Here is a 25388-nt window from a genome sequence, read left to right on the forward strand (position 1 = left end):
GCACATTTTGAAAAGCTTCAGGGATCATCTTCCATGTCTTTGCCTATACTTTAACCTCTTTGTGTCTTGGAGCTGCACCCTCTGCTTGGTCTGCCACATTGCTGATTTGTCCTCCAGTTCTGTCCATTCCACTCTGCCAAACACACACTGTGTTTTCCAGCTCAGCTCTTCCAATCTCTCAGCTTTGGAGTCAGTTCTTTTGAATGGATGCCTGCCTCCTCCTGTGTCTCTCCAAGACGTCAGTCATGTTTACCCTGAGGTCTTGTTCTTGCTTTAGTAACACTGGTTCTAGATGGAGATGGGCTCCTGAGATTCTGGGAAGCCGGAGCTGGAGATTCTGCTTAGGAAAGATCAGGCACTGACCCCCGTCTTTTCCTCCCAGATGAGGGACGTGGTTGCTTGATAGCAAATTTAATTATCAACCAAGAGTCCAAAGTTTGTCCACGCTCCCTTATCTTGGTGACTGGGTTATTTGTACAGATTTTCCCACTGAGCAGTCATGTAAGGGTGCAACAAGAGATGCAGGTTCTCAGATCCGGCAAGACTCTGCCTTGCCCGAGCATTATCACTGTCAACTGCTCACTTCCCCTTGAGGACTCTGAGGCCAAAGGGGGAACAGTAGGGGGGGTATGCCTTGTCCTGTTCTGCCCGGGAAGGAGTCAACCTGTTTTCAATGGAACTGGCTCCTTGACTGCATAAGCTGGTGACTTAATTTAGCTTTACTTTCCCTATGTAGGGATGGGGGTAGAGAGGGGTCTCTTCCTGGCATCTCCAGCCTGCCTACTTGCAGGCTCAGTTGGTGGAGTTGGGTACTTCTCTTTTACGGAGTTCATCTTCCTCAAATGTTTGTGGGTACATGGTTGGATGTTGGTCTTTGTGTTCAGAATTCCCCGTAGCTGCCTGTGAACACAGCTTTGGACACTGCAGCCTGTGGAGAGGGGGGCAGGGAGACTGCAGTGGGCTGCCCTGGTTGGTGCTGGGGGGAGACTCCATCTGCCACCTGGTGTCACCTGCTTCCTCTCTAGCACACCAAGGACAGAACCGTCAGCCCCCGCACTGCCTGGCCCAGGCTGGAGAAGGGCTCACTGTGGGTCTTCCCTTCCCTCCATAGTCCCCTGCTGGTGACTTTGGGGGCCCTTCCTGCTTCCTCTATGCACTTCAGGAAGTCTCGGAGCACTGCTGAACCTTGCCCACTAAATGATGGTTTCTGGTCCTACTAGGTCTCCTTCTTGTTTTCTGTGCTAATATGGCTGGTTGGGTTTCTGTGCTAATATGGCATATATATATATAAAGGATTTAGGGCAGGAGGTGTGGCTCCAGCCAGAGTTCAGTCTGCTATCTGGATCACATCTCCTCAGCATCTCTGTGGTGCGTAATTTTCAGGAGACACTGGGTAACCATGTCAAGAATGTGCACTTTGCAGTCAGAAGGAGCTGGGTTCAAATCTTGGTCCCCTGCACCCCAGTCCCCATCTGTAACACAAGAATGGTGAGAAAAATTTTCAGACTTCTTAGTACTGTGCTAAGTGCATTTGCTCAGTAGTCCCTCAATAAATTGCGTGGCTAAGAGTTCCCTTGTGGTGCAGCAGGTAAAGGATCTGATGTTGTCACTGCAGCTGTTTAGGTCACTTCTGTGGTTCGGGTTTGCCATATGCTGCAGGTGTGGCGAAACACACAAAAAATATGTAGCTGAAAATGATAATACTACGTGAATAAAAATGGGGAGGTCCTTAAAAATGGGGGGGATCTTTGATTTTATTGGGCTTGAAGCCATGGAAAGCATGGAATTTAAAATGTGGCCACATTTTCAAATGTGTATATCAGTGAAATGTGATGACTCCAAATCTAACCATCAAACTTGTTTTAATTAAGACTGTTTTAACAAAAACAACTCTGAAACAAAACAAAACAAAAAAAAGACTGTTTTAAGTTTTAATTGAAAATGTTTTCATTCACGTCAAAATCTTTCATCACCTTTTCTTCAGAATGAATGCTCTTTTTTCCCTTTGGCCAAATTAGCAAAATCTGTATGTCTCAAAACTCCTGATAAATCTTGAAGTTCTAACCTTCATGAGTATCTTTTAAATGTTCAGCTTTAAGCTGTCCACAGGGAGTGCCTCCAACACGGGTCATAGAGAAATAGTGAAAGCTGAGCCATATTTGGTGGGCAAAGGGCCACAGTAGCAGAGCCCAGCATTCTTGGGATATTTGCGGTTACTGAGAAATCATGGAGCATCTCGATTTAATAATCAGAATATCACTCATAAAAACATAGGGCTGTGTTGTTGCCTGGCCAGGGTTTGTATTCACTGAAGAGGTTTGTACTATGCAGGCAGGCACTTCCATAGAGGAAAATAACTGTGAATGTGACAATCATGGAGCAGTCCAGGTCCAGCTAAGCCACAGGCTGCGAGCCTGGCTGCAGAGGAGCACGGCACCCAGGAATGTAAACTCTGGCTCAGACTGAAGATCTCAGCGTTTTTGTCTGGGGCAGTGGGTCGAGGCGGCAGGCCTTCGCTTCTGTTAAGCATTATCTCTTATACAGATGCATTTGTGGCATTTGCTTTTAGCCTTTCAGAGACCACATTGTAATCACCCAGGGGTTCCCCTTAAATTGCCCCATTAAGTGCATCACCTTATAACTGCGAGCTACAGGGGACCCCATTCCTGGCTTTTCGCTTTCAAATTTGGAAGGCAGATGGCAGGCCCACTATCAAGGCAAATCAGCTGGAGTCCATTTTTGATGTTTGAACTTGAGGGTGTGTAACTCTGCCTGAAAACAAGCAGGAAAAGGAAGAGCCAGTGACTTCATGTATTTGCCCCGGCCAAGATCTTCAAACTTTCCTTGTTGAATAGCGTCGCACAGCTCGAAAACCATAAGTAACAGTTTATGATTCTTTGATTTTGCATGCTCCCAGAATGTCTTTGTGTCCCAGCAAAACAAATATAGATGCATATTTTCCCCTCTTTTACACAGCATGTAGCTGATCACACTCACTGTTCTGTACCTTGCCTGTTTTAAATGCTGTCATCTCACCATCATTCTTTTGACACCTGTGTAGCATTCTCTTGTATAGATGTACCTCAGTCATGTAAGCAGTCTCTAATGGGCATTTGAGCTGTTCTTTTTTATTTTTTAAGGCCACACCCAAGGTATATGGAAGTTCCTGGGCCAGGGATTGAATCCGAGCCACAGCTGCAACCTATGCCACAGCTGCGGTAATGCCACATCCCTTAACCACTGTGCCAGGCTGAGGATCAAACCGGGGCCTCCCGCAACAACCCAAGTTGCTGCAGTTGAATCTTTTTTTTTTTTTTTTTAGGGCCACATCTATGGCATATGGAAGTTCCCAGGCCAGGGGTCAAATCAGTTACAGCTGCCAGCCTATGCCACAGCCACAGCAATGCCAGACCCAAGCCACATCTGTGACCTACAACAAAGCTCAAAGCAACACCAGATCCTTAACCTACTGAGTGGGATCAGGGCTCCAGCCCACATCCTCATCGATACTAGTCGGGTTTGTTTCCTCTGAGCCACAACGGAAACTCCCTGCGGTTGGATTCTTAACCTGTTGTCCTACAGCAGGAACTTCTTGGGCTGTTCTTAATATTTTGATATAACAAATAAGACTGTAGATGTCTTTTCACTCATATACAAGCATAGCTACACAATATATGCTCAAAGTGATGTGTCAAAGGACAATGTGCTTCTAAAAATCTTCCAGAGAGTGCCAGATTGCCCTCCATGGGAGTTTTTCCAGTTTATCCCCATCCCTCACAATGAATGGGCTTGTCTGTTTCCCTATAGGCCTGACAACAGTGTTTGTTATCAAATTTTTGGTCTTTCCAAAACCAAAATCTGATGTGTGATAAATGGTGTCTCAGTATAGTATCTATCTACCTATCATTGCCCTTATGATAAGTGGGGATTAGCATGTTTTAGTCTGTGTCAGAGATGGTTATATTTATTGTTTTGGAACCCTCTCTTCATAACTTTTGTTTATTAATCTAGGACCTCTTTGCGTCGACATTGTATCTAGTGGGTATTAACACGAAACTAGATGCCCTATTAAGATCCACTTATAAGCCCAGAAGGACTGAAGTGAGAACTTTGAATGTCCAAGGGGGCTGTAAGTAGAAATGTTTTGCTTTCTTTTCTTAATTATTGAATTAATATAAATGAAATATACACTGTCTAGGGGAAATAATGATAAATATACAGGGCCCACATGAAAGAAACTTTAAACCTTAGACATAAGAATATTTAAATAAATCTGGTAAGGGATTAATATCCCAAATATGTCAAGCAGTCACACAACTAAATATAAAACAAGCGAATTTTAAAAATGGGCAGAGGATCTGAATACGCATTTTTCCAAAGAGGACATGCAGATGGCCAACAGGCATATGAAATGATGCTCAACATTGCTAATCATCAGGGAAATGGATATCAAAACCACAATAAGATATCATCTTATACTGTCAGAATGGCTGTCATCAAAATGTCTACAGATAAATAAATATTGGTGAGGATGCGGAGAAAAGGAAACCTTTGTGCTTTATTGGTGGGAATGTAAATTGGGGCAGCCACTATGGAAAACAGTATAAACATTCTTCAAAAAATTCAAAATAGGGTTACCATATGATCTAGCATTTCTACTCCTGGGTATATATCTGAAGAAAATGAAAACACTAATTCAAAAAGATATATGCACCCCAATATTCATAGCAGCATTATTTACAGTAGCCAAGATATGGAAGCAAATTGTGTCCACCAACAGAGGAATGGATAAAGAAGATGTGCTACACACACTCATGCATTCATACACATACACAATGGGAAATTTTTTTTTTTTTTTTTTTTTTTGCCTTTTAGGGCTGCACCCATGGCACATGGAAGTTCCCATGCTATGGGTTAAATCAGAGCTACAGCTGCTGGCCTGCACCACAGCCACAGCAACATGGATCCAAGCCACATCTACAACTTACCCCAGAGCTCACGGCAATGCAGGATCCCTGATCCACGAAGCAAGGCCAGGGATTGAACCCGCATCCTCATGGATACTAGTTGGATTCGTTTCTGCTGCACCACAATGGGAACTCCCACAATGGAATATTAATCAGCCATAAAAAATGAAAATTATGCCATTTGCAACAACATGCATGAACTTGGAGGGTATTATGCTTAGTGAAATAAATCAGACAGAGAAAGACAAATACTGTATGTTTTCACTTACATGTGAAATTTAAGAAATAAAACAAAGGAACAAATATAACAAAACAGAAACAGACTCGCAGTTACACAGAACAAATTAGTGGTTACCAGAGGGAAGGGGGTGGGGGAGGAGCAAGATCAGAGAAGGAGGTAAAAACTACTAAATATGTAATAAATAAGATACAATGATGTAATGTACAGCACAGGGCATATAACTCATATTTTATAATAAGTTTAAGTGGAATATAATCCATAAAAATAGAGAATCATTATGTGGTATACCTTAAACTATTATAATATTGTAAATCAACTATACTTCAGTTTTAAATATTGCCTTCTTGTATAGGAAGACGACATTGTAAATATGTCAGTTCCCCACATGTTGATTATATAATTCAGCGCAATAGCAATTAAAATACAAACAGGATTTTTTTTGGAATACGAATCAAGAATAATAAAATCTACCTAGGAAAGTAAACATATGAGAATGGTCAAGAAAATTCAAATGAAGAGGAGGTCATTTGAGAAGAGTAGGGGAGATTAGTTCCATCATATGTTAGAATTATTACAATGCCATAGTAATGAAGTCAGTTAGAGACTGGAAAAGAAAAGGGGAGGAAATGCAATGGAACAGAAAAGCAACTCAAAAATAGACCAGAATGCCCACTGATTTTGCTTTACTATTTAGGATTTCAAATTAGAGCAAAAAAGAAAGTTTACTTGGTAATAGGATAAAAGTAACATATTGCTCTCTTACTTCCACAACAAAATCAATTTCAGATGAATCAAATATTTAAACCTAAAAATGAACACCACTAAAAGTCTAGAAAAATGATAAATTAAAATAATTTTGGATGGAGGAAGGACTTTTTCCTAAGCACGGCATAAAAACCAGATATCATAAAGAAGATTAATAAGTGTGATTACTTAGCAAATAGAACTATTCTGCAGAAAAGCCTCTCAAGTGACAGGTGAAAACTGTTTTCAACATATCCCACAAAGAGCACTGGCTGATCAATTATATAAAGAATAGTCTAATTTTCAAGTGAACCAAAAAAATGGAATTAGAGAGGTCCTTGAAAAAGATAGAAATGATGGGTGAACATGAAATGCCCTTCATATGGAAAGGAACCGAAACCAAACCCAATTGTGAGGTGTGTTACTTTGCTTTTTAAATTAAAAACATTACTTAAGGCAGCAAAGATACAATTTTTGCTCTACTTTTCATATTTTACTTAAGTAAGGATATAATTGGTGCAACTTCTGGAATACCAAATTGGCATTCCTTATAGACGTTAAGACTGGATATATCCTCTGCTTCTTCCACTGGTAGGAATTTAACCTGGACATAGAGTTCACAGGGGAGAAATGCACACATAGGGATGTTCGGGGCATCACTGAAGAGAATATAAAGAACTAGAAATGCCCTAAATGTCCATCCATGAGGACAAAAGGCTACCATGAAAAATGATATGCTGAATCTCCATGTGCTGATACAAAAGAATGCTGAAGTGGGGAAAGCAAGCTGCAGAACATAATCATAGTATAATCCATTATTAAAAAGGAAAAAGGGGAGAAGTGAATATTTATGTAAGATCCAGGGAAATCACTCATGGCTTCTGTGTTCCAAGGTGACTCCAGCCTGGAAGCTTAAAAGAAAATTTTCAAAAAGCTTAAATCTGGAGTTCCTGCTGTGGTGCAGTGGGTTAAGAACCCATCATTGCAGCGATCTATGGTGTAGTTTGCAGCTGTGGCTCCGGTTTGATCCCTAGCCCAGGAACCTCCATGTGCCACCAGTGCAGCCAAAAAAACAAAAACAAAACCTTCACATCTTTACTAAAGTTTCTTGACAGAACATCCACAGGGGATTCCATTGAAGCACACAACCAAGCCTTTACCCAGATCTTGCCCTCTAAGTTCACAAATTGCAGTCTCCGTCCAGTCTCTGATCTCTCACTGTCCGGAGACCCCCAGGCACTTCCGCTAAAGCCAGCCTATCTTGCTTGGTGAGTGTATGTGTCTCTCTGCCCTGCCCGCCCTGCACCAAGAAAGTGCACCCAGACTTTGCCTGGGAGGATGGGGGGTGGGGCGTGGTGGTGGAGGCAGGACACCATTCCTGCAGGTTCTTTCCCCACCATCAGTACTTAAGCATGCATGGAGATTATGGATGGGCCTGGGAAGAATCCTTGGCAGTGACCCATAGGCATGGTGGCAGGGATGTGGGAAGCAAGCCTTTCCTTCTTCCATGAATCAGTGTCACTTTCTGGTCAGAGTCAACCGAGCACAGGTGCTACAGTTCCTCCGATACACTGCATCAGAGCTGCCACTTGGGGAATAGTTCAGACTCCTCATTTGACCTCAGCAGAGACTCTGCCTTCCCAGCTCTAAGATGGAGTGAGCAGATCCAGCACACAGAGCCACTGGGGGCTGACATGTTGCATGCCCCACCCTGGCGGGGAAGTAATAGAAGCTTCCCTAAGAATCATGGAACGGTAGGAGATGACTTCCAAGTATATAGAACTCTTTCCCTTTCCTTCTTACTTCTGCATAGGATTCTGCTGTATGGATGTCCTATAGATTCTTAGCTGTTCTTTATAGATGGACATCTGGATTGTTTCCCTTGAAAATGATGCAGTGAATAGTCTTAAGTAGACATTACTTTGCATGTTTGCTGTTGTATCTTTTTTTTTTTTTAATTTTCCCACTGTACAGCAAGGGGATCAAGTTATCCTTACATGTATATATATATTTTTCCCCACCCTTTGTTCTGTTGCAACATGAGTATCTAGACATAGTTTTTGATATAAATTTCTAAAAGAGAGTGTTGGGCTAAGATGGAAAATGCACATGTAATTTTGCTAGATATTAGTAAATTCCCCTCCATAGGGGTTGTGCCATTTTGCATTCCCTCCAGCAATATAAAAGCATGCCTGTTTCATCATATTAACCTTTTGTGTATAAGCTGAAATTTTCTAATGTGTCGTTTGTCTTTTCTCTAGTTTGTGTGTTTGGGGACATAAGAGTTTTTTGTGAGGATTTTTCCATATGTGTTTAAATTTTGTTTGGCCATAAAACAAGCCTCAACAAATTTAAAGGGATTAAAATAGAATAAAATATTTTCTCTGACCACAGTGGTTTTCAAATTAGAAATCAATAATAGAAGGAAATTTGGGGGATTCCCAGCTATGTGGAAATGAAGCAGCATGTTCCTTAATAACCAGTGAGTTAAGAAGAGATCACAAGGGAAATTAGAGCATACATTGAGGTGAATGAAAAAAAAAAAAAAAACACAACATACTAAAACCAAAGTTGAAAGTTTGAAAGTTTTAAACTCCTGTGGGATACAGATATAACAAGGCTTAGAAGGAAATTTACAGCTATACCCACCTATATTAAAAAAAAAAAGAAAGATCTCAAGTCAATAACTGAAACTTCTACCTTAAGAAACTAGAAGGCAAGCAGAAGGAAGAACAAAGATAAGAGCAAAAATAAATGAAATAGAAACTAGAAAAACAACAGAGAAAGTCAGTGAAACCTAAAGTTGGTTCTTTGCAAAAATCAACAATATTGACAAATTTTCACTTAGAATGACCAAGGAAAATGAGAGACAAGGCTCAAATTACTAAGATCAGGAATGAAAAAGGGACATCACTAACAATTATACATAAATAAAAAGTATAAGAGAATACCGTAGACAATTGCACGCCAAACAATTAAATACACTAGATGAAGTGGATATATCCTTAGAAAGACACAATCTACCTAAACTGACTCAAGAAAGAATAGAAAATCTGGACAGACTTATTACAGTTGGAGAAATTTAATTAATGATTTTTTTAAATGCCCCACAAGGAAAAGTCAGGCCCAGATGGCTTCACTGGTTAATTTTATTCAACATTTAAAAGAAGAATTAGCCTCAAACTCACAAACTTTTCCAAAAAGTAGGAGAGGATAGAATTCTTCCCAACTCAATCTGTGGGTCAGAAACCAAAACCAGACAGTGACAGTACAAGAGAACTACAGACCAATATCTCTTATGAATATTGATGCAAAAATCCTCATTAAAACACTAGCAAACCAAATCCAATAATATATAAAGAGGATTATATACCACTATTAAGTGGAATTTATCCCAGGATTGCAAACTTGGTTTAGCATCAATCAACATAAGCCATCATATTAATAAAGGAGAAAAAAACAAGTGATCATCTCATCAGGCACAGAAAATGCATTTGACCGTATTCAACACCCTTTGATGATAAAAACACTCAATAAACTAGTAATAGAGGGGAACCTCCTCAACCTGATAAAAGTTAAAATCCGCAACGGGCTGCACCCATGGCATATGGAGATTCCCAGACTAGGGGTCGAATCAGAGCTGCAGCTACCAGCCTACACCAGAGCCACAGCAATGCAGGATCTGAGCTGCATCTGTTACCTACACCACAGCTCATGGCAACACCAGATCCTTAACCCACTGAGCAAGGTCAGAGATTGAACCTGTATCCTCATGGATACTAGTCGGGTTTGTTAACTGCTGAGCCACAAAGGGAACGCCTTCCATGTTCTTCTTTTGAGGATGCTCTTGCTGAACTTGATCCCTGAGCTGGGCTGCTCACTCCTCTGAGAGGAATCACTTAGCATTCAGTCCTAACACCTTTCCCTGGAGAAAGTAGCAAATCGCTTGTCAGGCTTTTGATTATAGCCAGTTTTTACGACAGTAATTATTCCCATCGAGGATTTTATAGTGATTAACCAGACAATTAGTTCTGAATACTGTCTCAGGATTTAAAACATTAACTAGGAGGTCTCTGGTGGCTCAGCAGGTTAAGGATCTGGCATTGCAACTGCTATGTCTCGGGTCACTGCTCTGGCATGGGTTCAATCCCTGGCCCAGGAACTTCTGCATGCCATGGGCATAGGAAAAAACAAAAGCATTAAAAAAAAAAAAAACTATATTACTATAAGCTTATGTCTTACTTAGGAATATTAACAGGCATCTCCCATGATGTTTAGCAAAATCTTTGCCATGGTATGAATGTATCCTATCAAAATTCATATGTTGAAACCTCATCCCTAAGGTGATGGTAGGTGATTAGGTCAAAAGAATGAAGTCCTTGGGAATAGGATTGTGATCTTATAGGAACAATTACACAGATCTCTCTGGCCCCCTTCATCCCATGAGTTATGAGAGGTCATCCACCCTGAAGAAGGCCTCACCTGGCCAGGCTGACACCCTGATCTTAGACTTCCAGCCTCCAGAACTGTTAGCAATGAGTTTCTGTTGTTGATAAGCCCCCTAGTCTATGGTATTTTGATACAATGGCCTGGACAGATAAGATCATCTTTTAAGAAGCTTTGTTAAAAGAACAAAATAATGCCATTTGCAGCAACATAGATGGAACTAGAGACACTCATGCTAAGTAAATTAAGTCAGAAAGAGAAAGATAAATACCATATGATGTTACTTATATCTGGAATCTAATAGACCGCACAAATGAACCTATCTGCCGAAAAGAAACAAAGTCATGGACTTGGAGAACAGACTTGTGGTTGCCAAGGGGAAGGGGGAGGAGGTGGGATGGACTTGGAGTTTGGGGTGAGTAGATGCAAACTATTGCATTTGGAGCAGATAAGCAATGAGATCCCTCTGTATAGCACGGGGAACTATATCTAGTCACTTGTGATGGAACATGATGGAGAATAATGTGAGAAAAAGAATGTATTTATTTATATATATATATATATGGGTCACTTTGCTGTACAACAGAAATTGACAGAACATTGTAAATCAACTATAATAGAAAAAATATTTAAAAAAAAAAAAAAAAAGGAAGCTTTGTTAACCAGAATGCACTCTAAGGCCACTCATTTGAAGCTTGGCTCACTACTGAGCAGCATTTTTATATCAGGGCACTGTCAGGTTAAACAGCGCAGGCTCTTCATTTTGGCTGTAGTGTTTATACCAAACATATATTGAGCTTTGGCTGAGTGCTGGGCAGCATGCAGGGGCCTGGCTATGCCCACTGGCTTATATTGCCCTGTCTGGAGTTGATATCCATGCATCTTGGGTGCAACCCCTGAGAGCCCAGTGCTGGTGCTGGAGACCAGCCTTTTGTCTCTCACTATGTGGTCTGCACCCACAAATATTAGAGTAGAAAAATCACCAACTTCTTCCTTTGAACTGACCTGATTTATCTCAGATGCCTAAGGAGTAAGATGAGAACCCCAGACTTGATATTTCTTAGACATGGGCCCAATTCTAACATCATTTCAAACAATAAAGAGCTAGCCTTATCTGGAGCCCACTGAATGCCATACTTTGATTCATTGGGGAAATGCAAATCCAAACCGCCATGAGGCAGCCCTCACAACCATCCATCTCAGGGAGCCACTACCAGCATCTTCAGGAGACACAGGGGGCGATAGAAACACACACGCCCAGCTGGGTGCTTGCAGAAGGTAACATGGTGGCAATGCCCCTCCACTTCCTTCATGGCTTTCTGTGCTCTCAGTGTGTATGACTAAGGCCTGGGATACTTCTATGAATCGGAAAGCCCCAGAGTATTATCTTGAAACAGTCTAATCATTGGCCTGGTGTGAACCCTAGCACACTGTCATGCTGAAGCAGCCAGACTCTACAGTAGGAGGGATGGAGGCAGGGCAGTGGGGCCAAAATGAAGCCATTGGTGGAAAGAAAAACCTGGAAGGAGCTGAAGCTGTTTTCTTCTTTTACCTGGAGAGCCCTGTGCCCTGTGACCATCCTTTCTGTATGTGTGTGGCGGGGAGGTGGGGGGAGGTGTCTTTTTAGGGCCGCACTTGCAGCACACGGAATTTCCCGGGCTAGGTAGGGGTCAAATCAGAGCTGCAGCTTCAGGCCTATACCACAGCCACAGCAATGTTGGATCCTGAACCCATTGAGTTAGGCCAGGGATCATACCTGCCTCTTAATGTATATTAGTCGGGTTCTTAACCTGTTGAGCCACAATGGGAACTCCCTGTGGCCATCCTGAATGATACTGTGGAGGGGCAAGATGTGAGTGAACCCTTCCCTGATACACAGAGAGCTCTGGAGGGCCAGCGAACTGAGTTCAAGAAGCCATTGATGTGCACCTGCTGTGAGCGGCACCATTCTGTGGGACACAGTGCTGAGGGAGGTAGCGGGCCCAGTCTGCCTGCGCCACCAGGCAGAAAGGAGGCAGACAGACACTTGCAAGGGCAATGATCCCAGTCAGGCTGGGTGCAGACAAAGGGAAGAGAGGGGGTACCCTGCTGGGCCAGGAAGCAGGGCAGGGGTAGGGCTCCCTTCAGGTGGGGGGCACACAGAGTGATGGCTGAGGGAGCCGGGGTCCACAGAGGAGATGGGAGTGCAGTGTGGGTGCCTCCTGGGTGCCTGAAGTGGAGAGGAAGGGGCAGGCCCCCTGGAAGTAATCCGCAAGTGGGTTCTGGTCCATTTATTTGAGGGGCATGCATTTTGCAATATTTTTTACGTGTGTCGTTTTTTTCTTTGGAGGTTTTTGTTTTCGTTTTCATAAGAGGATGAGATTCAGTCATCTCAAATACTTGCCAAGACCATGCAGCTGTTAGGCAGTCAACTGGGACTTGAACCCAGGCCTTATCATTCGAGTATCACCATGTGTGTTAGCACAGTTCATAGTTCTCGGGTAAAAGACACTGCTGGAAAAATCTTGGTGCCTCATCCTCAATTTCCCTCTGGACTGAGATATTTTCTTCTTTCCCTGGGTCCATCTTTGCCAAGAGGAAGTTGGATTCAGTTAGAAATTTCACTTTGTTAATCTGAAAAGTGTATTTTTAAAAATGTTTTTTTCCTCTTTAGGGCTGCACATGCAGCACATGGAGGCTCCCAGGCTAGGGGTCAGATAGGAGCTACAGCTGCCAGCCTACACCACAGCCACAGCAATGCAGGATCTGAGTTACATCTGTGACTTACACCAGATCTTTAACCCATTGGGCAAGGCCAGGGATCAAACCTGCATCCTCATGGAAACTAGTCAGACTATTAACCCATGGAGCCACAGTGGGAACTCCTGAAAAGTGGGGTTTTTTTTTTTTATTTTTTTTATTTTTGCCTTTTCTAGGGCCGCTCCCACGGAATATGGAGATTCCCAGGCTAGGGGTCGAATTGGAGCTGTAGCCGCTGGCCTACTCCAGAGCCACAGCAACGCAGGATCCGAGCCATGTCTGCAACCTACACCACAGCTCACGGCAACGCCAGATCCTTAACCCACTGAGCAAGGGCAGGGACCAAACCCACAACCTCATGGTTCCTAGTCGGATTCGTTAACCGCTGAGCCACAACGGGAACTCCAAAAGCGTATTTTTAAAAACTATTTTTGCCACTGTAGCCATCGCAGAGAAATAACTGGAAAATAGAGGAAAGGGGGAAAGATCAGCTCAAATTCCATCACATAAGAAAAACCAAATTATCACCTGGGATCTTCCCTTCTGGTCATTTTTCCAGTATTGCAGGGTCCCTCTTGAGCTCAGTGTGATAAGCACTTTAATACATTTGATAAGTATCAAAACCACCATTTTTTGCTATACTAAACAGTACTGCAATCAGCATCTTCATGCATATTGCCCCCCCCTTTTTTTGCATAGAATTATTCCCATGGAGTCACTGCCTAGAAGCAGGATTGCTATGACAAAGGCTGACCCAGCTCTCAGTGGGCCCAGCCCACAATCCCCTCCCCAGAGGTCAGAGTATGACTGTTTCTTTGTATATCTTCAGACCGTAGCATTTTATATTATGTGGGTGAGTATTAAATAAAGAACTGTCTTACTTCTGGGATTTTTGTTTCCTCAGAAGTATGGTTCTTCTTTCTCAACCAACTCAGTGTCTGTTGACCATTCCAGGTCTCTTGAGCATGGATTTTGTTGTAGATGCTTAAAAGTAAAATCTGGGGGAGTTTCCCTGTGGTGCAGTAGGTTAAGGATCCGGTGTTGTCACTGCTGTGGCTTGGGTCACTGCTGTGGCAAGTGTTTAATCCTCAGCCTGGGAACTTCCATATGCCGTGGGTGCAGCCAAAAAAAAAGAGAAAATCTGAGAAGAATACACCTTCACACTCTAGCTCTTCCTGCCTGTCTCAGCAAAGTATATCCCCAGCCTCTGGTTCTGCAGATAGTAGGTATTGAATATTTGGAGAATGAATGAGCAATAAATAAACACATTTTTGGAAGAGGAACTAAGCTTTGGAAAGAATTCATTTTTGTAGCTTTGTATTTTGATATGTCTCTTCTACTGCTGCAGAAAATTCATGAAGGAATTGGTTTCCATTTCCTCTCTGGTTTTTCCATCTAATGAAATAGAATCACCTCACCTTCTAGTTCCACGTGTTTGCCAAGTGCATTGCATTCTGAATAAGTGTTCCATGTTTGGTTGGGTGCACCCAGCCTGGAAAGTGGGAGGTTGTACTTTAATGACTGGTGCCAAGGGTCCAGGTCCCAGCTCTGCTCTTGGGGTCTGAGTGAAGGCAGCTTCTCTAACCACCAAGGGTCACCTTGTGGAAAGTGGTGATGAGAAACCCTGCCTTGCATGGGTGTTGAGAGGAAGGCAGATGTCTTATAGCATCTGGGAGTACTCAATAAATGGTACCAAATGGTATCAGTGGTACCATAAATGATACACTAAATATTCTCATAGACCCCTGTATTTCTGCTTTTAAGGTCTGCAACATCTTTGCCAGTTACTGCCCCAGGAAATTTTCTTGTTCCCCCCTTTTTTCCCCCAGAGCAACTGAGTTAATTCTTAGTATACCCAAGAGCAAAAAGTTTCTTTAGTTTAAATAATACCATCAAAGAACTAGTTCATTACATTAGATTGAAAGTAATCAACTTTGTGCTGGATCCACTTCATCTTTTCCTTAATTCTTAAAGAAAAGGACTTTTATTTTTCTCATCAAGTGTCCTTTGATTTTGGAATTAAGAAAAAGATGAAGACACAGAAAAACACAAATTGAAAAAAAAAAAAAAAAAGAAAAACCTGATCATTTCACCTGCTGCCATCATTTATATGTGTCCCTCAGGTCTTCTTTCTAAACAGGGAGAGAGAAACAGACTAAATTTTGTAAACAAAAATAATACACTGTGCTCATTAGACATCTTTTTTTTTCCCCCAAAGCATTTTAATGACACATCATGTACCAGCTTGGAATAAACTTTTTCTCTTTTGCATGTTTTCAGATGAGGTCAGCTGACGTTATGTGTTGTGCATTTTTTCCGTGTTTCACTCTCTGTGCCCCCACATGCTACCTTTTAGCCTAGTGTTCTATAAGTATTTTTAGTACTTCTGCTTAGTCTCCATTACGATCAGTTTTAATGGCTGCATAGTAGTTCCTCATTTTGAAGTATCTCGAGGTACGGCTGTTTCAGTCCGCTCAGGCTGCTGTAACAGGTTGCCAGGGACTGGGTGCCTTAAATAACAGACATTTATTTCTCACATCTGGAGCCTGGGAAGTCCAGGGAGAAGGTGCTGGCAGATTCTGTTCTTGGCGAGGGACCACTTCTGTTGCAGACGGCCACCTCCTCATCGTGTCCTCACTAGGCAGTGAGCAGAGAAGCCAGCGTTCTCCTGTCTCTTCTGGAAGGGCACTCATACCATCCTGGTGGCTCCACCTTCATGACCTGGTCACCTCCCAGAGCCCCACCTCCTCCATCACCCTGGGCAATAGGGTTAAAACAGAAAGTGGGGGGCACAAACATGCAATCTATCCAAGTATTAAATTGGAAAGCAGAGCACCTTGTTTCTTCTGCAGGTAAATCCCTAGGACCAAAAACATGGGAGCCCTGCAAAACCTCTTCCTGTTGTCCTATCACTTTCTGAAACAGTCTTGTCATTTCCCCAAGCCTCCCACAATGACATATTACCAATTTCACCACACTCTGACCAGCAGTGAATATTAGCACTCATTATATTTTTTACCTGAGTTCCTATTGTGGCTCAGCAGATTAAGAACTCAGCTAGTTATCCATGAGGATGCAGTTTCAATCCCTGACCTCGCTCAGTGGGTTAAGGATCCAGGGGTGCCACAAGCTGTGACATAGTTTGCAGATGTGGCTCAGATCTGGTGCCACTGTGGCTGTGGTGTAGGCTGGCAGCTGCAGCTCCAATTTGACTCCCAGCCCAGGAACTTCATATGCTGCAGGCATGGCCCTAAAGAGACCAAAAAAAAAAATTTTTTTTTCACTGTGTCAGGTGGGCATAACATGGCATCTTATGGCTAATTGTATTTTTATTTCTAAAGAAAACCACAGTTCTATGTGTGATTTCCTTCTGCACAACCTGCTCGTAGCCGTTAACAGCCTAGATCCCTTATATTAGCAAAAATCCATTTCCAGTAATTTGGTGAGAATAGTCACAGGGGAGTTTTACATCTGTGCTGGGAGGCTTTGCTGATGGGAGAAATGCTCAGCCTCCATGCTGGAGCCAGGCTCTGCCTGAGTCAGGAGCCAGGCCCCTGGTAAATGGCACCTCTGGCTTTGCTTTCTTTTCTGGTGTTGGTTGGTCCAAGGGGCCCAGCTGGATGGGGCTGAGCACCAGCCATCTGGAGTCAGTGAAGAATTACTGCCCAGGGTCACCCTGAGGGCCATGTCGCCCTGCACACCCCCCAACCTCTGCCTCTTCCCTGAAGAAATAAAGGGTTGGATTTCACCGTAATGCGACCCACAGGAAAAAAAAAAAACTGCTGCTGAGGCTAAAGCCCTAGAGTGACAGCTGGCGAAGAGAGACGTATCCGTCTTGCTGAACCCAGGGCTACAGTGGGTGAGCCAGGAGGGTGTCGCCTCCGGGGAGGGACGACCCCCTACCCCAGGTTTTGGCCACACAGGGCCCCGATGGAGGATGGCACAGCAAGGTCGTTCAACAATATGACCAGGTCAGTAGCATCTAAGGCTACTCTTATTTATTCTGCAGTGAACTCTGGGTTGATAGATATATTTTTACTTTTTGCTACTCTATTGATGGAGGTGAATGCTATTTTAAAAGTTATGGATGTCCAAGTAAATTATGGGTGTCTCTCCTAGGATGTACAGAGGATGCCACTGATTTTGAAGTAACAGAGAGCATTTGCCTTCTATCACACATGCTTTCTTTGATGGGGATGAGCGAGAGAATTAAATGTATTTTATACATACATACACACACACACACACACACACACACACGAGAACTGAAAAAATTCAAGTCACTTTCATATAAGCTCTCCATTTTCCCAGATACAGAGAAAAGAAGCAGTAGAGAGAGAATTTTATTCTGATTATTGGGTTGGGAGGAATGATTTAACAAGCACCGTTCTAGAAGAAAAGGTAAAAATGTCTCCTTAGGCTATAAGGACAGAACAGACTCAGCATCAGCAGACAAAGGACTGTCTTTAAAATGGGGAAGACCGCGGTGAACTGTTAGTGTAAGTGACATAGCTTTTACAGCCAGACATCACTAATATTCATGGAATTCTGTTTTATTACTTTCCCAAAATAGAAGAGAAGCATAACTTCTATTAGTTTTCCTGTACTCAGAATAATTTGGGTTTAAAACCTGAATTATAGAAACCACATTTAGATATATTGGCAACGAAAAACATTTCTTCTAGAAATGGCTGAATAGGTGAAACATAATGTTACTGAAAATATTTATAAATAGGATATAAAAAATGAAAGTGATTATCAAGGACTAAATGATGTTCTGGTTCTGCAGGTTTTTAAATATTTTTTTAACCAAATACTTCTTCATGTAATGAACTTGAATTTACTATTTGGGTCCAGGATATTTAAATTCCAGGCTGTGTAAATACTGAAGTTTATTACCAACCAGGAATGTGTTCACTTAGCATCTCACAGCTTATTGTGAATATTTCTTGTATTCTTGAGTAAGTCTGCATGTGCTGAGCCCATAACCCCAGCCAACCACTCCACTGACAGTTTCCCTTCACTAGTTCCTACTTCTAATTACTTCTAATTTACTCTTTCCTAAAAACAAACAGGCAACACCAACCAAACCTTAAAAAAAAAAAAAAAAAAAAGAACTGTGCTCTTGTTTTCTCTTTCTTCATCTTTATTTAGGTACATTCTTTGTTGCCCATATTAACTTTGCATTAAAAGGAAGATGCCTATATATATATATATGAAATTTTCACTGCTGTTTAGGGAAATATTACCCATTGTAATAGAGAACAAAAAGGATATATCTTTAAATTTTAACAATGAATCATTCTAATTATTCCACTGTTATTTTCCATCTAGTTCTGCTTACTTATTGGCTACATGAATATTGCACTGAAATAGAACGAGTTTGGGGGATTCTATTTTCAGTGTACATATGGAATCTGTATGAGCAAATGTTTAGAACTGTGATGTTTTACTGTAAAATTATGGATAATGGTTGACTAATAAGCACAAATAACTGAATAATCTCAAATAGTATAAATAAATGACCCTGCTTTAAGTGTAAATCAAATGGCACCAATTCTCAAATATAAAACTGTAGTATATTTGCAAAAAAAATTACTATTAAATATTTACCTCTAGGAAGAGTTATTTCACGGTGGGTAAGAGGGGTTCTGCCTTTTACATGATGTATTTCTCTATTATTTAAATTTTTATAATTTGTTCTTTTATTACTTATCTAATCTCTTTAAAGTTTTAAATAAAGCAGTCATATAATTCTATTACAGGGAATTTAGGAAATCAAGAAAAATCTTCTAATCCTATCACTAATTCCCCCCAGCCCATTCTTAATACTCATCATTAGTATTCTGGTCTTTTTTTTTCTTCAATTTAAAATATATGTTCATCATCTCTTTATGATTTCAGGAAATTAAATGAAGTTGGCAGATTAAATTAAAAGCATATGCATTAACTGATGTTTTCCCATAATATCCTTCCAATAATTTGATTGGACGAGACCCCCCAGCTCCTGGGTCAGTGAGAGTGGACATGTATTGTCCATGCAACTTAAAATCAAATTCAAACTGAAAAATACCACAGCATTAAAAAATATATATGTAAATAGAAGTGAGCAGCATCTTGTTTCTTACTATGTCGTTTACTCCACATACGTCATATTATTTGAAATTCAAGTTAAAGTAAAACCACTCTTGTAATTTCACATACCTTTTGTCCTAGGTTCACCTTCTGAGTGTTGCTTGACTTAGATGTAAGAGTGAATTGTTTTGACCTATGTTCCTAACGTGAACAGAAGCGGTTACTTTATTCTTCCTCATACTGGCGCTCACACACGCTTGTCTTTTACAGAGATGAGGGGGATATTTTTCAATTCTGAAACATGACCCTGACATAATTAAGTGCCCCTCGGATGGATGATGCTGCCATTCCTTCTGCCTTCTTCTTGCCCCCACCAATGGCTTTCTCCCTCCAGCCTGCTCTCAGATGTCTCCGGGTCTCTGAGTGTAAATAATGAATGGGGACTGTTAATGTGTGATGGGAAGTGAAGCTTCCTTAGGCACATGTATAACCACTTACACACTCAGCCGTTTTTTGATTCCTCTTTCCGAAAACACAATCATTTGCATTCAGACATCGCAATCTTGCGTTGGGGTTTCAAGAAGGATGCAGATTGTGTGTGACGCTCATGAAATCTGTTTAGCGTGGATTTTCGAATGGTTGCCTTTGACGTAGTCATGGCTTAGGGTGAGCCGTAAAGAATCTGGGAGGCATCAAGGGCCTTTACTGTAAGCAACTTGTCTTTCCCTTTCTCCAGAGCAGGATTTTTCTGCACTGGTGGTGGAGCTCATTTAGGATGCCACATGGGGTGCCTTGCATTTAGGGTAGGTTATTCTGATTCACTTCTCCCAACATTTTGCTATGAAAAATTTCAAACATACAGTAAAATGGAAAGAATTGAACCATGTACATACCTTCCATTTTAGATTCTACCATTAACATTTTCTAAAATCGCTTTCATTCCTACACTGTCGTTCTTCTATTCATCTGTCAATCTATTATTTTTCATACATTTCAGAGTAAATTGGAAATATCTGTACTTTTCACCCTCAAATACTTTATTTTTAATATGCGTATTTTTTTTACATTGATCACTTCAGGAAAGAAGATAACTACAATGATTCAAATGCATGAATAATTCAAATTGAAAATGCAATCCATGGATTCAGTAAACATCCTTTATAATTACACTGAATCAATATTAGAAATGTATGTAGACACTAGGTCAGCTAATAAAATAAGTAAAATAACTACATAAACTATAAATCTTGGTTTATACAAAGATGGGGAACATGCTTGATCAGTTAAAGTCAATTGCCATTGTATATTTTATGTGTCTTTTTTTATGGCCAAACCCATGGCATATGGAAGTTCCCGAACCAGAGATTGAAATCCGAGCTGCCTCTGTGCCTATGTCACAACTGTGGCAACCATGGATCCTTTAACCTACTGCAGTGGGCCAGGGATGAAGTCTGTGCCTCCACAGCAAACCGAGCTGCTGCAATCAGATTCCCAACACCCTGCACCACAGCGGGAAATCCCACGGCTGTGTTTTTTAAGATAACATGATTCACAATTTTTTCAACCACATATACATCCATTGCACGTGTTTAGACAACAAGTGCTAACTAGGGCTAATTAGACAACTAGTACTAACAACTTAAAACTATCATCTTTGTTACATTAAAAGAAAATTTAGACTTTAGTATTCATATTATTGACTATAATTCAATATTGTTGATAATTTTTACATAAAGTTTATATAAAGTTCATATCTTCATTGGAAAAATGTTCATATCTTCATTGGAAAATTTGATTGATGGTTTGGCAAATATCAATACCTGTACGTCATTAAGATATAAAACCATCACCCAGACAATTTCTCTTACCCCTTCTCTGGTGAACTTCATGCCTGTACCGCTGCTGTTCTGATTTTTTCCCACCATAGCATATAAATGGGATCCTTTTGTGCAGTCATCCCTTCACTCAGTGTTGTGTTTTGAGATTCTCATCAGTTATTTCATGGATCAGTAATTTATTCCTTTTGGTTGCTGAGTAGTTACTAAACCACAGTAGTTATTTATTCATTCTCTTTTTTTTTTTTTTTTAACATCAGATGGGTAATGTGCCGATGTCATAACAAGGTTTGAGGGAGGCACATGTCATGCAGGCGCATGAATACCCAATCGTCACGCTCATGAACTGCAAAAGGATATTCATTTTCATCTTGATGGTCACGTTTGCTATTTACAGTTTGGAAATACCATGAATAAAGGATTGCTATGAATTCTTGGATACATTTTTAGATAATTTTTCTTGGGTAAATACCTAGGAATAGAATAAGTGAATCTTAGGTGTGTGCTTAGTTTGAAACCACCAAACTTGTTTCCAAAGTGGCTGCACCATTTTAGATGCAACCGGTAAGGGATGGGTGTTCTGGTTGCTCCATATCCTCACCAAGCATTGATGTTATTTTTAAATTTTGGTGATTCTGGTGGGAGTGCAGTGGTGTCCTCTGTGGTTTTAAATTGCATTTCCCTGGTGACTGCTGATATGGAGCTTTTTGGATATCTTCTGTTGTTCAAATCTTTGCTCATTTTAACTGGGTTGTTTATCCTTTATTATCGAGTTACAGGAGTTCTTTCTGTTTTCTGAGTACCGTTCCTTTTTTGGATATATGTTTTGCAAAGATTTTCTTCCTATGTAAGATGCCTGTTTATTTTTAAATGGTATATTGTTTTTAAATGGTAGATCAACTTTCTAATGAGTTTTAACTTTTGGTGAATTCCAATTTAGTAATTTTTTTTTTCCTTTTCATAGAGATTACTTTCTCTGTCTCATCTAAGAAAGCTTTGCCTACTCTCAAGTCATCTTCTCCTAAGTTTTTTTTTTTTCCTGGAAGCTCTACATTTTAACCTTTATGTTTAAATCCATGATCAATCTCAAAGTAATTTTTGTGTGTGGTGAGAGGGAGAGCTCAGAGACTCATTTTATTCAATGAATGTCCAGTTGTTCCAGCACCATTTATTGAAAAGACTTTTGCTTTCCTGATTATGTTGCCACCCTTGTTAAAAATTAATTGAAGGTACAAGTGTGGGTCTCTTTCTCAACTCTCTGTTCTGTTCCATGGATCTGTTTATATACTGGTACTGCACTGCCTTGGTTATTGTAGTTGTAGAGTAAGACTTGAAACCAGGTAACATATATCCTTCAACTCTTATTTTTCAAGATTTCTTGGGATAATATAAATCCTTTGAATTTTCATACAGATTTGAGGATCAGATTATCAGTTTTATCCCCCCTCCAAAAAGCCTATTGGAATTATGGCTGGGATTACATTGAATCTATAGATTGAAGTGGGGAGAATGGACATCTTAACAATATTGATTCTTCTAATCCATGAACATTACATGTCTTTCCATTTACATAGGTCCTGTTTAATTTCTGTCAGAAATGTTTTACAATTTTCAGGTTATAGATCTTATTCATCTTTTTAAAAACATATTTCTAAGCATGTAATTTTATGTTATTGACAATAAGTTTAAAAAATTTTTCCAAATGGTAGCTGCTCTAATGTGATTTGCTTTTATGATGTGAATGTTGGGAAGCTAACTTTCCTCAGCACCTACATTTTTCCTTTTAAAAATAAAGCCTGTTTTTTCATCCTTTCAAAGAGGCAGCCAAGAGACAGAGTGAGTTCAACCCCAGCCTAAAAGCTGGGGAAACAACCTTAAGTCCCAGTTTGACTCTTACAGGTTGTGTGAACTTGGCCAACAATGATAGAATCCTGTCCCCATTTCTTTTTTTCTTTTTATGGCTGCATCTGCAGCATATGGAAGTTCCTGGGCTAGGGGTCGAGTTGGAGCTGCAGCCTAGGCCTACGTCACAGCCAAAACAACACAGGATGTGAGCTATATCGGTGACCTATGCTACAACTTGCGGCAACGCGGGATCCTTAACCCACTGAGTGAGGCCAGGGATGGAACAGCATCCTCACAGAGACAACATTGTGTCCTTAACCCACAGAGCCACAATGGGAACTCCATCCTACCCCCACTTCTACTGTCACTCAACACAATCAGAATTTAACTCCTCATTCGTTGAAGTCTTTCTTTTGTAATATTTGCAGAGATAAAACTTTTAAGTCTGGTTCACTAACACATTTGCAAATCTGGTAGAAGCCTTGAATTTTCTCCCCAGAGAAATGCACACGCACAATTCTGTATGCAATTTGAGACAAGATCAGGTACATTCAGGTGGTATGGCCATAGATGTGTGCAATTTTAGGATGGGCAGCAAGTCTCTGAAGGCTTTTGGGATCCACAGACTCCTAACCATGCACCATTCTAGAGTGGGAGTTCTACGGGTTGACTGCTTTCACTTCTGCAGCTTCAGACCCAGCACAATATGGAATGAGGGCTACCAGGTCTAAATCATGTGCCCTTTGTGTTCTCTAAACAGAGGGGGTCTGAATTTCCACACTCCCCAGGATTTGACCACCTTTTTTCCTCCACTTGATAATCATGTCCCTCTTAGGGATACGGCAGTGGGGCCATTTGGTGGGTTACCAGCTTTCCTACCCAAGCCCCTGCTTCTCCGTGGCTGTTGGTGAGGTCAGTCTGGCAGTTCCTCACTAGCAGCTGTGCTTGGTGCCCTGGACCTGCTCCAGGCGACAGTCTTGCTGCATTCAGCTGCCCCCTGCCTTCCTCTTGCAGGAAGTGCCTCCAGCAGGGCGTAGGTCCCTGGGGCTGCTGTGCTTGTCAACATTGGCAGCATTCCAGGGCAACCCCTTTCTCTTGCTAAAGCCCAAGGTCTCTGTCTTGGAGAGCATGTCCTGCTCAGCTCTCAAACAACTGATTCCCCTGAGCAGCGCCCGCAGTGAAGGTAGTGCTTCTCTCCACCCAGGTGCCGGGGACATGGGCAGCAAGCTCTCCATGCCAGGCGGCGACCCCACAGCACGGAGCCCCAGGACAGAAGGCATTCATGATGCCTACAAGCGAGGAGATCCCAGCAGGGCCCGGCACCTGCTCAGAGAAGCTTGTGATGAGAGTACATCTCAGCTGGAAAAGGTAAGAGTCAATGACAGCCCCTCCTACCAGAACCAGGGACCCCAGGCTGGGCAAAGTTTACCATTCAAATCTTTAATTTTCTCCTTATTGTGATCATCTTAATGGGAATTTGCATTGTGTTCTGAATACCTTGTTTCTCATGTAAACTTAGGAGGGCCAGTCCTTTTGAGTTGACCTCTCAGCCTGTAGTCACCAAAGAACACTGCCCCCACCTTCCCCAGGGACAGGAGGGGGTAACAGAAATGTAAAAGGGAAAAAAGCCTATCTGAAGGTTTAACCTGGTATGTTCTTTTACACTTTTTCCACTCTAACAATAGCACATGCTCCACAAAAGGAAATTCAGAAAATATATGCAAGTAAAGAAAAAAAAGAACAAAAAAGTAATCATATTCCTGATCCATCCAAACCATCCCATGGAACAGTTTTGGTAAACTCCCTTCCAGGTTGCTCATCTGAGTGTATGTTTTGTTATCATTTCTAAGATAGAAACATACCTATTTCCATATAGGTTTTTGTACTGCTTTTGCTCATGGAGTATTATATCCACAGTTTTCTGCAGGACTGTATGTTACTTATATGCATCACCTTCAGCAGCTACGGTGACATTCCACCTGGTAGAGATGCCATTACTTACCCGGCTGGTCCTTTGGGTTAGATATATGGATTGTTTCTAGTTTTTTGCTACTATAAATAATGCTGTGTTGAATGGTTTTTTTACCTAACCCTTTTCTTACCGTGAAGCTATTTTCTTAGCCTGGGTCCACAGGAATTGAGAATGTGGGAATGAGCAGTATTTAAATTTTGAAACACATGCCACATTTTTCTAAAAAGTTTGTAGAGACTAACCCTCTTACTCACCTACAGCTTAAGAAGGACTATTGCCACCTCTGGTTCTTGCGGGAAATTCTCATTGGCTGTTAACCACTTTATTGATGTTTTGTGTGAGTACTCTTTAAAAAAAAAAAAATTGTATAGCCCCACTCCCGACATATGGAAGTTCCCACGTCAGGGATTGAATGTGAGCTGCAGCTGTGACCTATGCTGCAGCTGCATCAACGCCAGATCCTTAACCCACTGCAGAGGGCCAAGGATCAAACCCACACCTTGGCAGGGACCCAACCTACTGGA

At 41.4% G+C, this 25388-nt stretch overlaps 1 protein-coding gene across 3 annotated transcripts in view; it reads left to right on the plus strand.

Annotated features, from left to right (window-relative positions):
* The window catches only part of LRRK1 (leucine rich repeat kinase 1), a 130484-nt gene that overhangs the window by 23931 nt on the left and 81165 nt on the right, over positions 1–25388 (plus strand). For 2 of the 3 annotated variants that reach the window (XM_021098586.1, XM_021098597.1), the window contains exon 3: positions 24097–24260. In XM_021098586.1, the coding sequence (XP_020954245.1) occupies positions 24097–24260 (164 nt within the window). Of the gene's footprint in view, positions 1–16359; positions 17109–24096; positions 24261–25388 lie in introns of those variants that run through there. The other variant, XM_021098590.1, reaches the window with a different exon arrangement.

Source organism: Sus scrofa, chromosome 1 (assembly GCF_000003025.6).
Source record: "Sus scrofa isolate TJ Tabasco breed Duroc chromosome 1, Sscrofa11.1, whole genome shotgun sequence".
NCBI lineage: Eukaryota > Metazoa > Chordata > Mammalia > Artiodactyla > Suidae > Sus > Sus scrofa.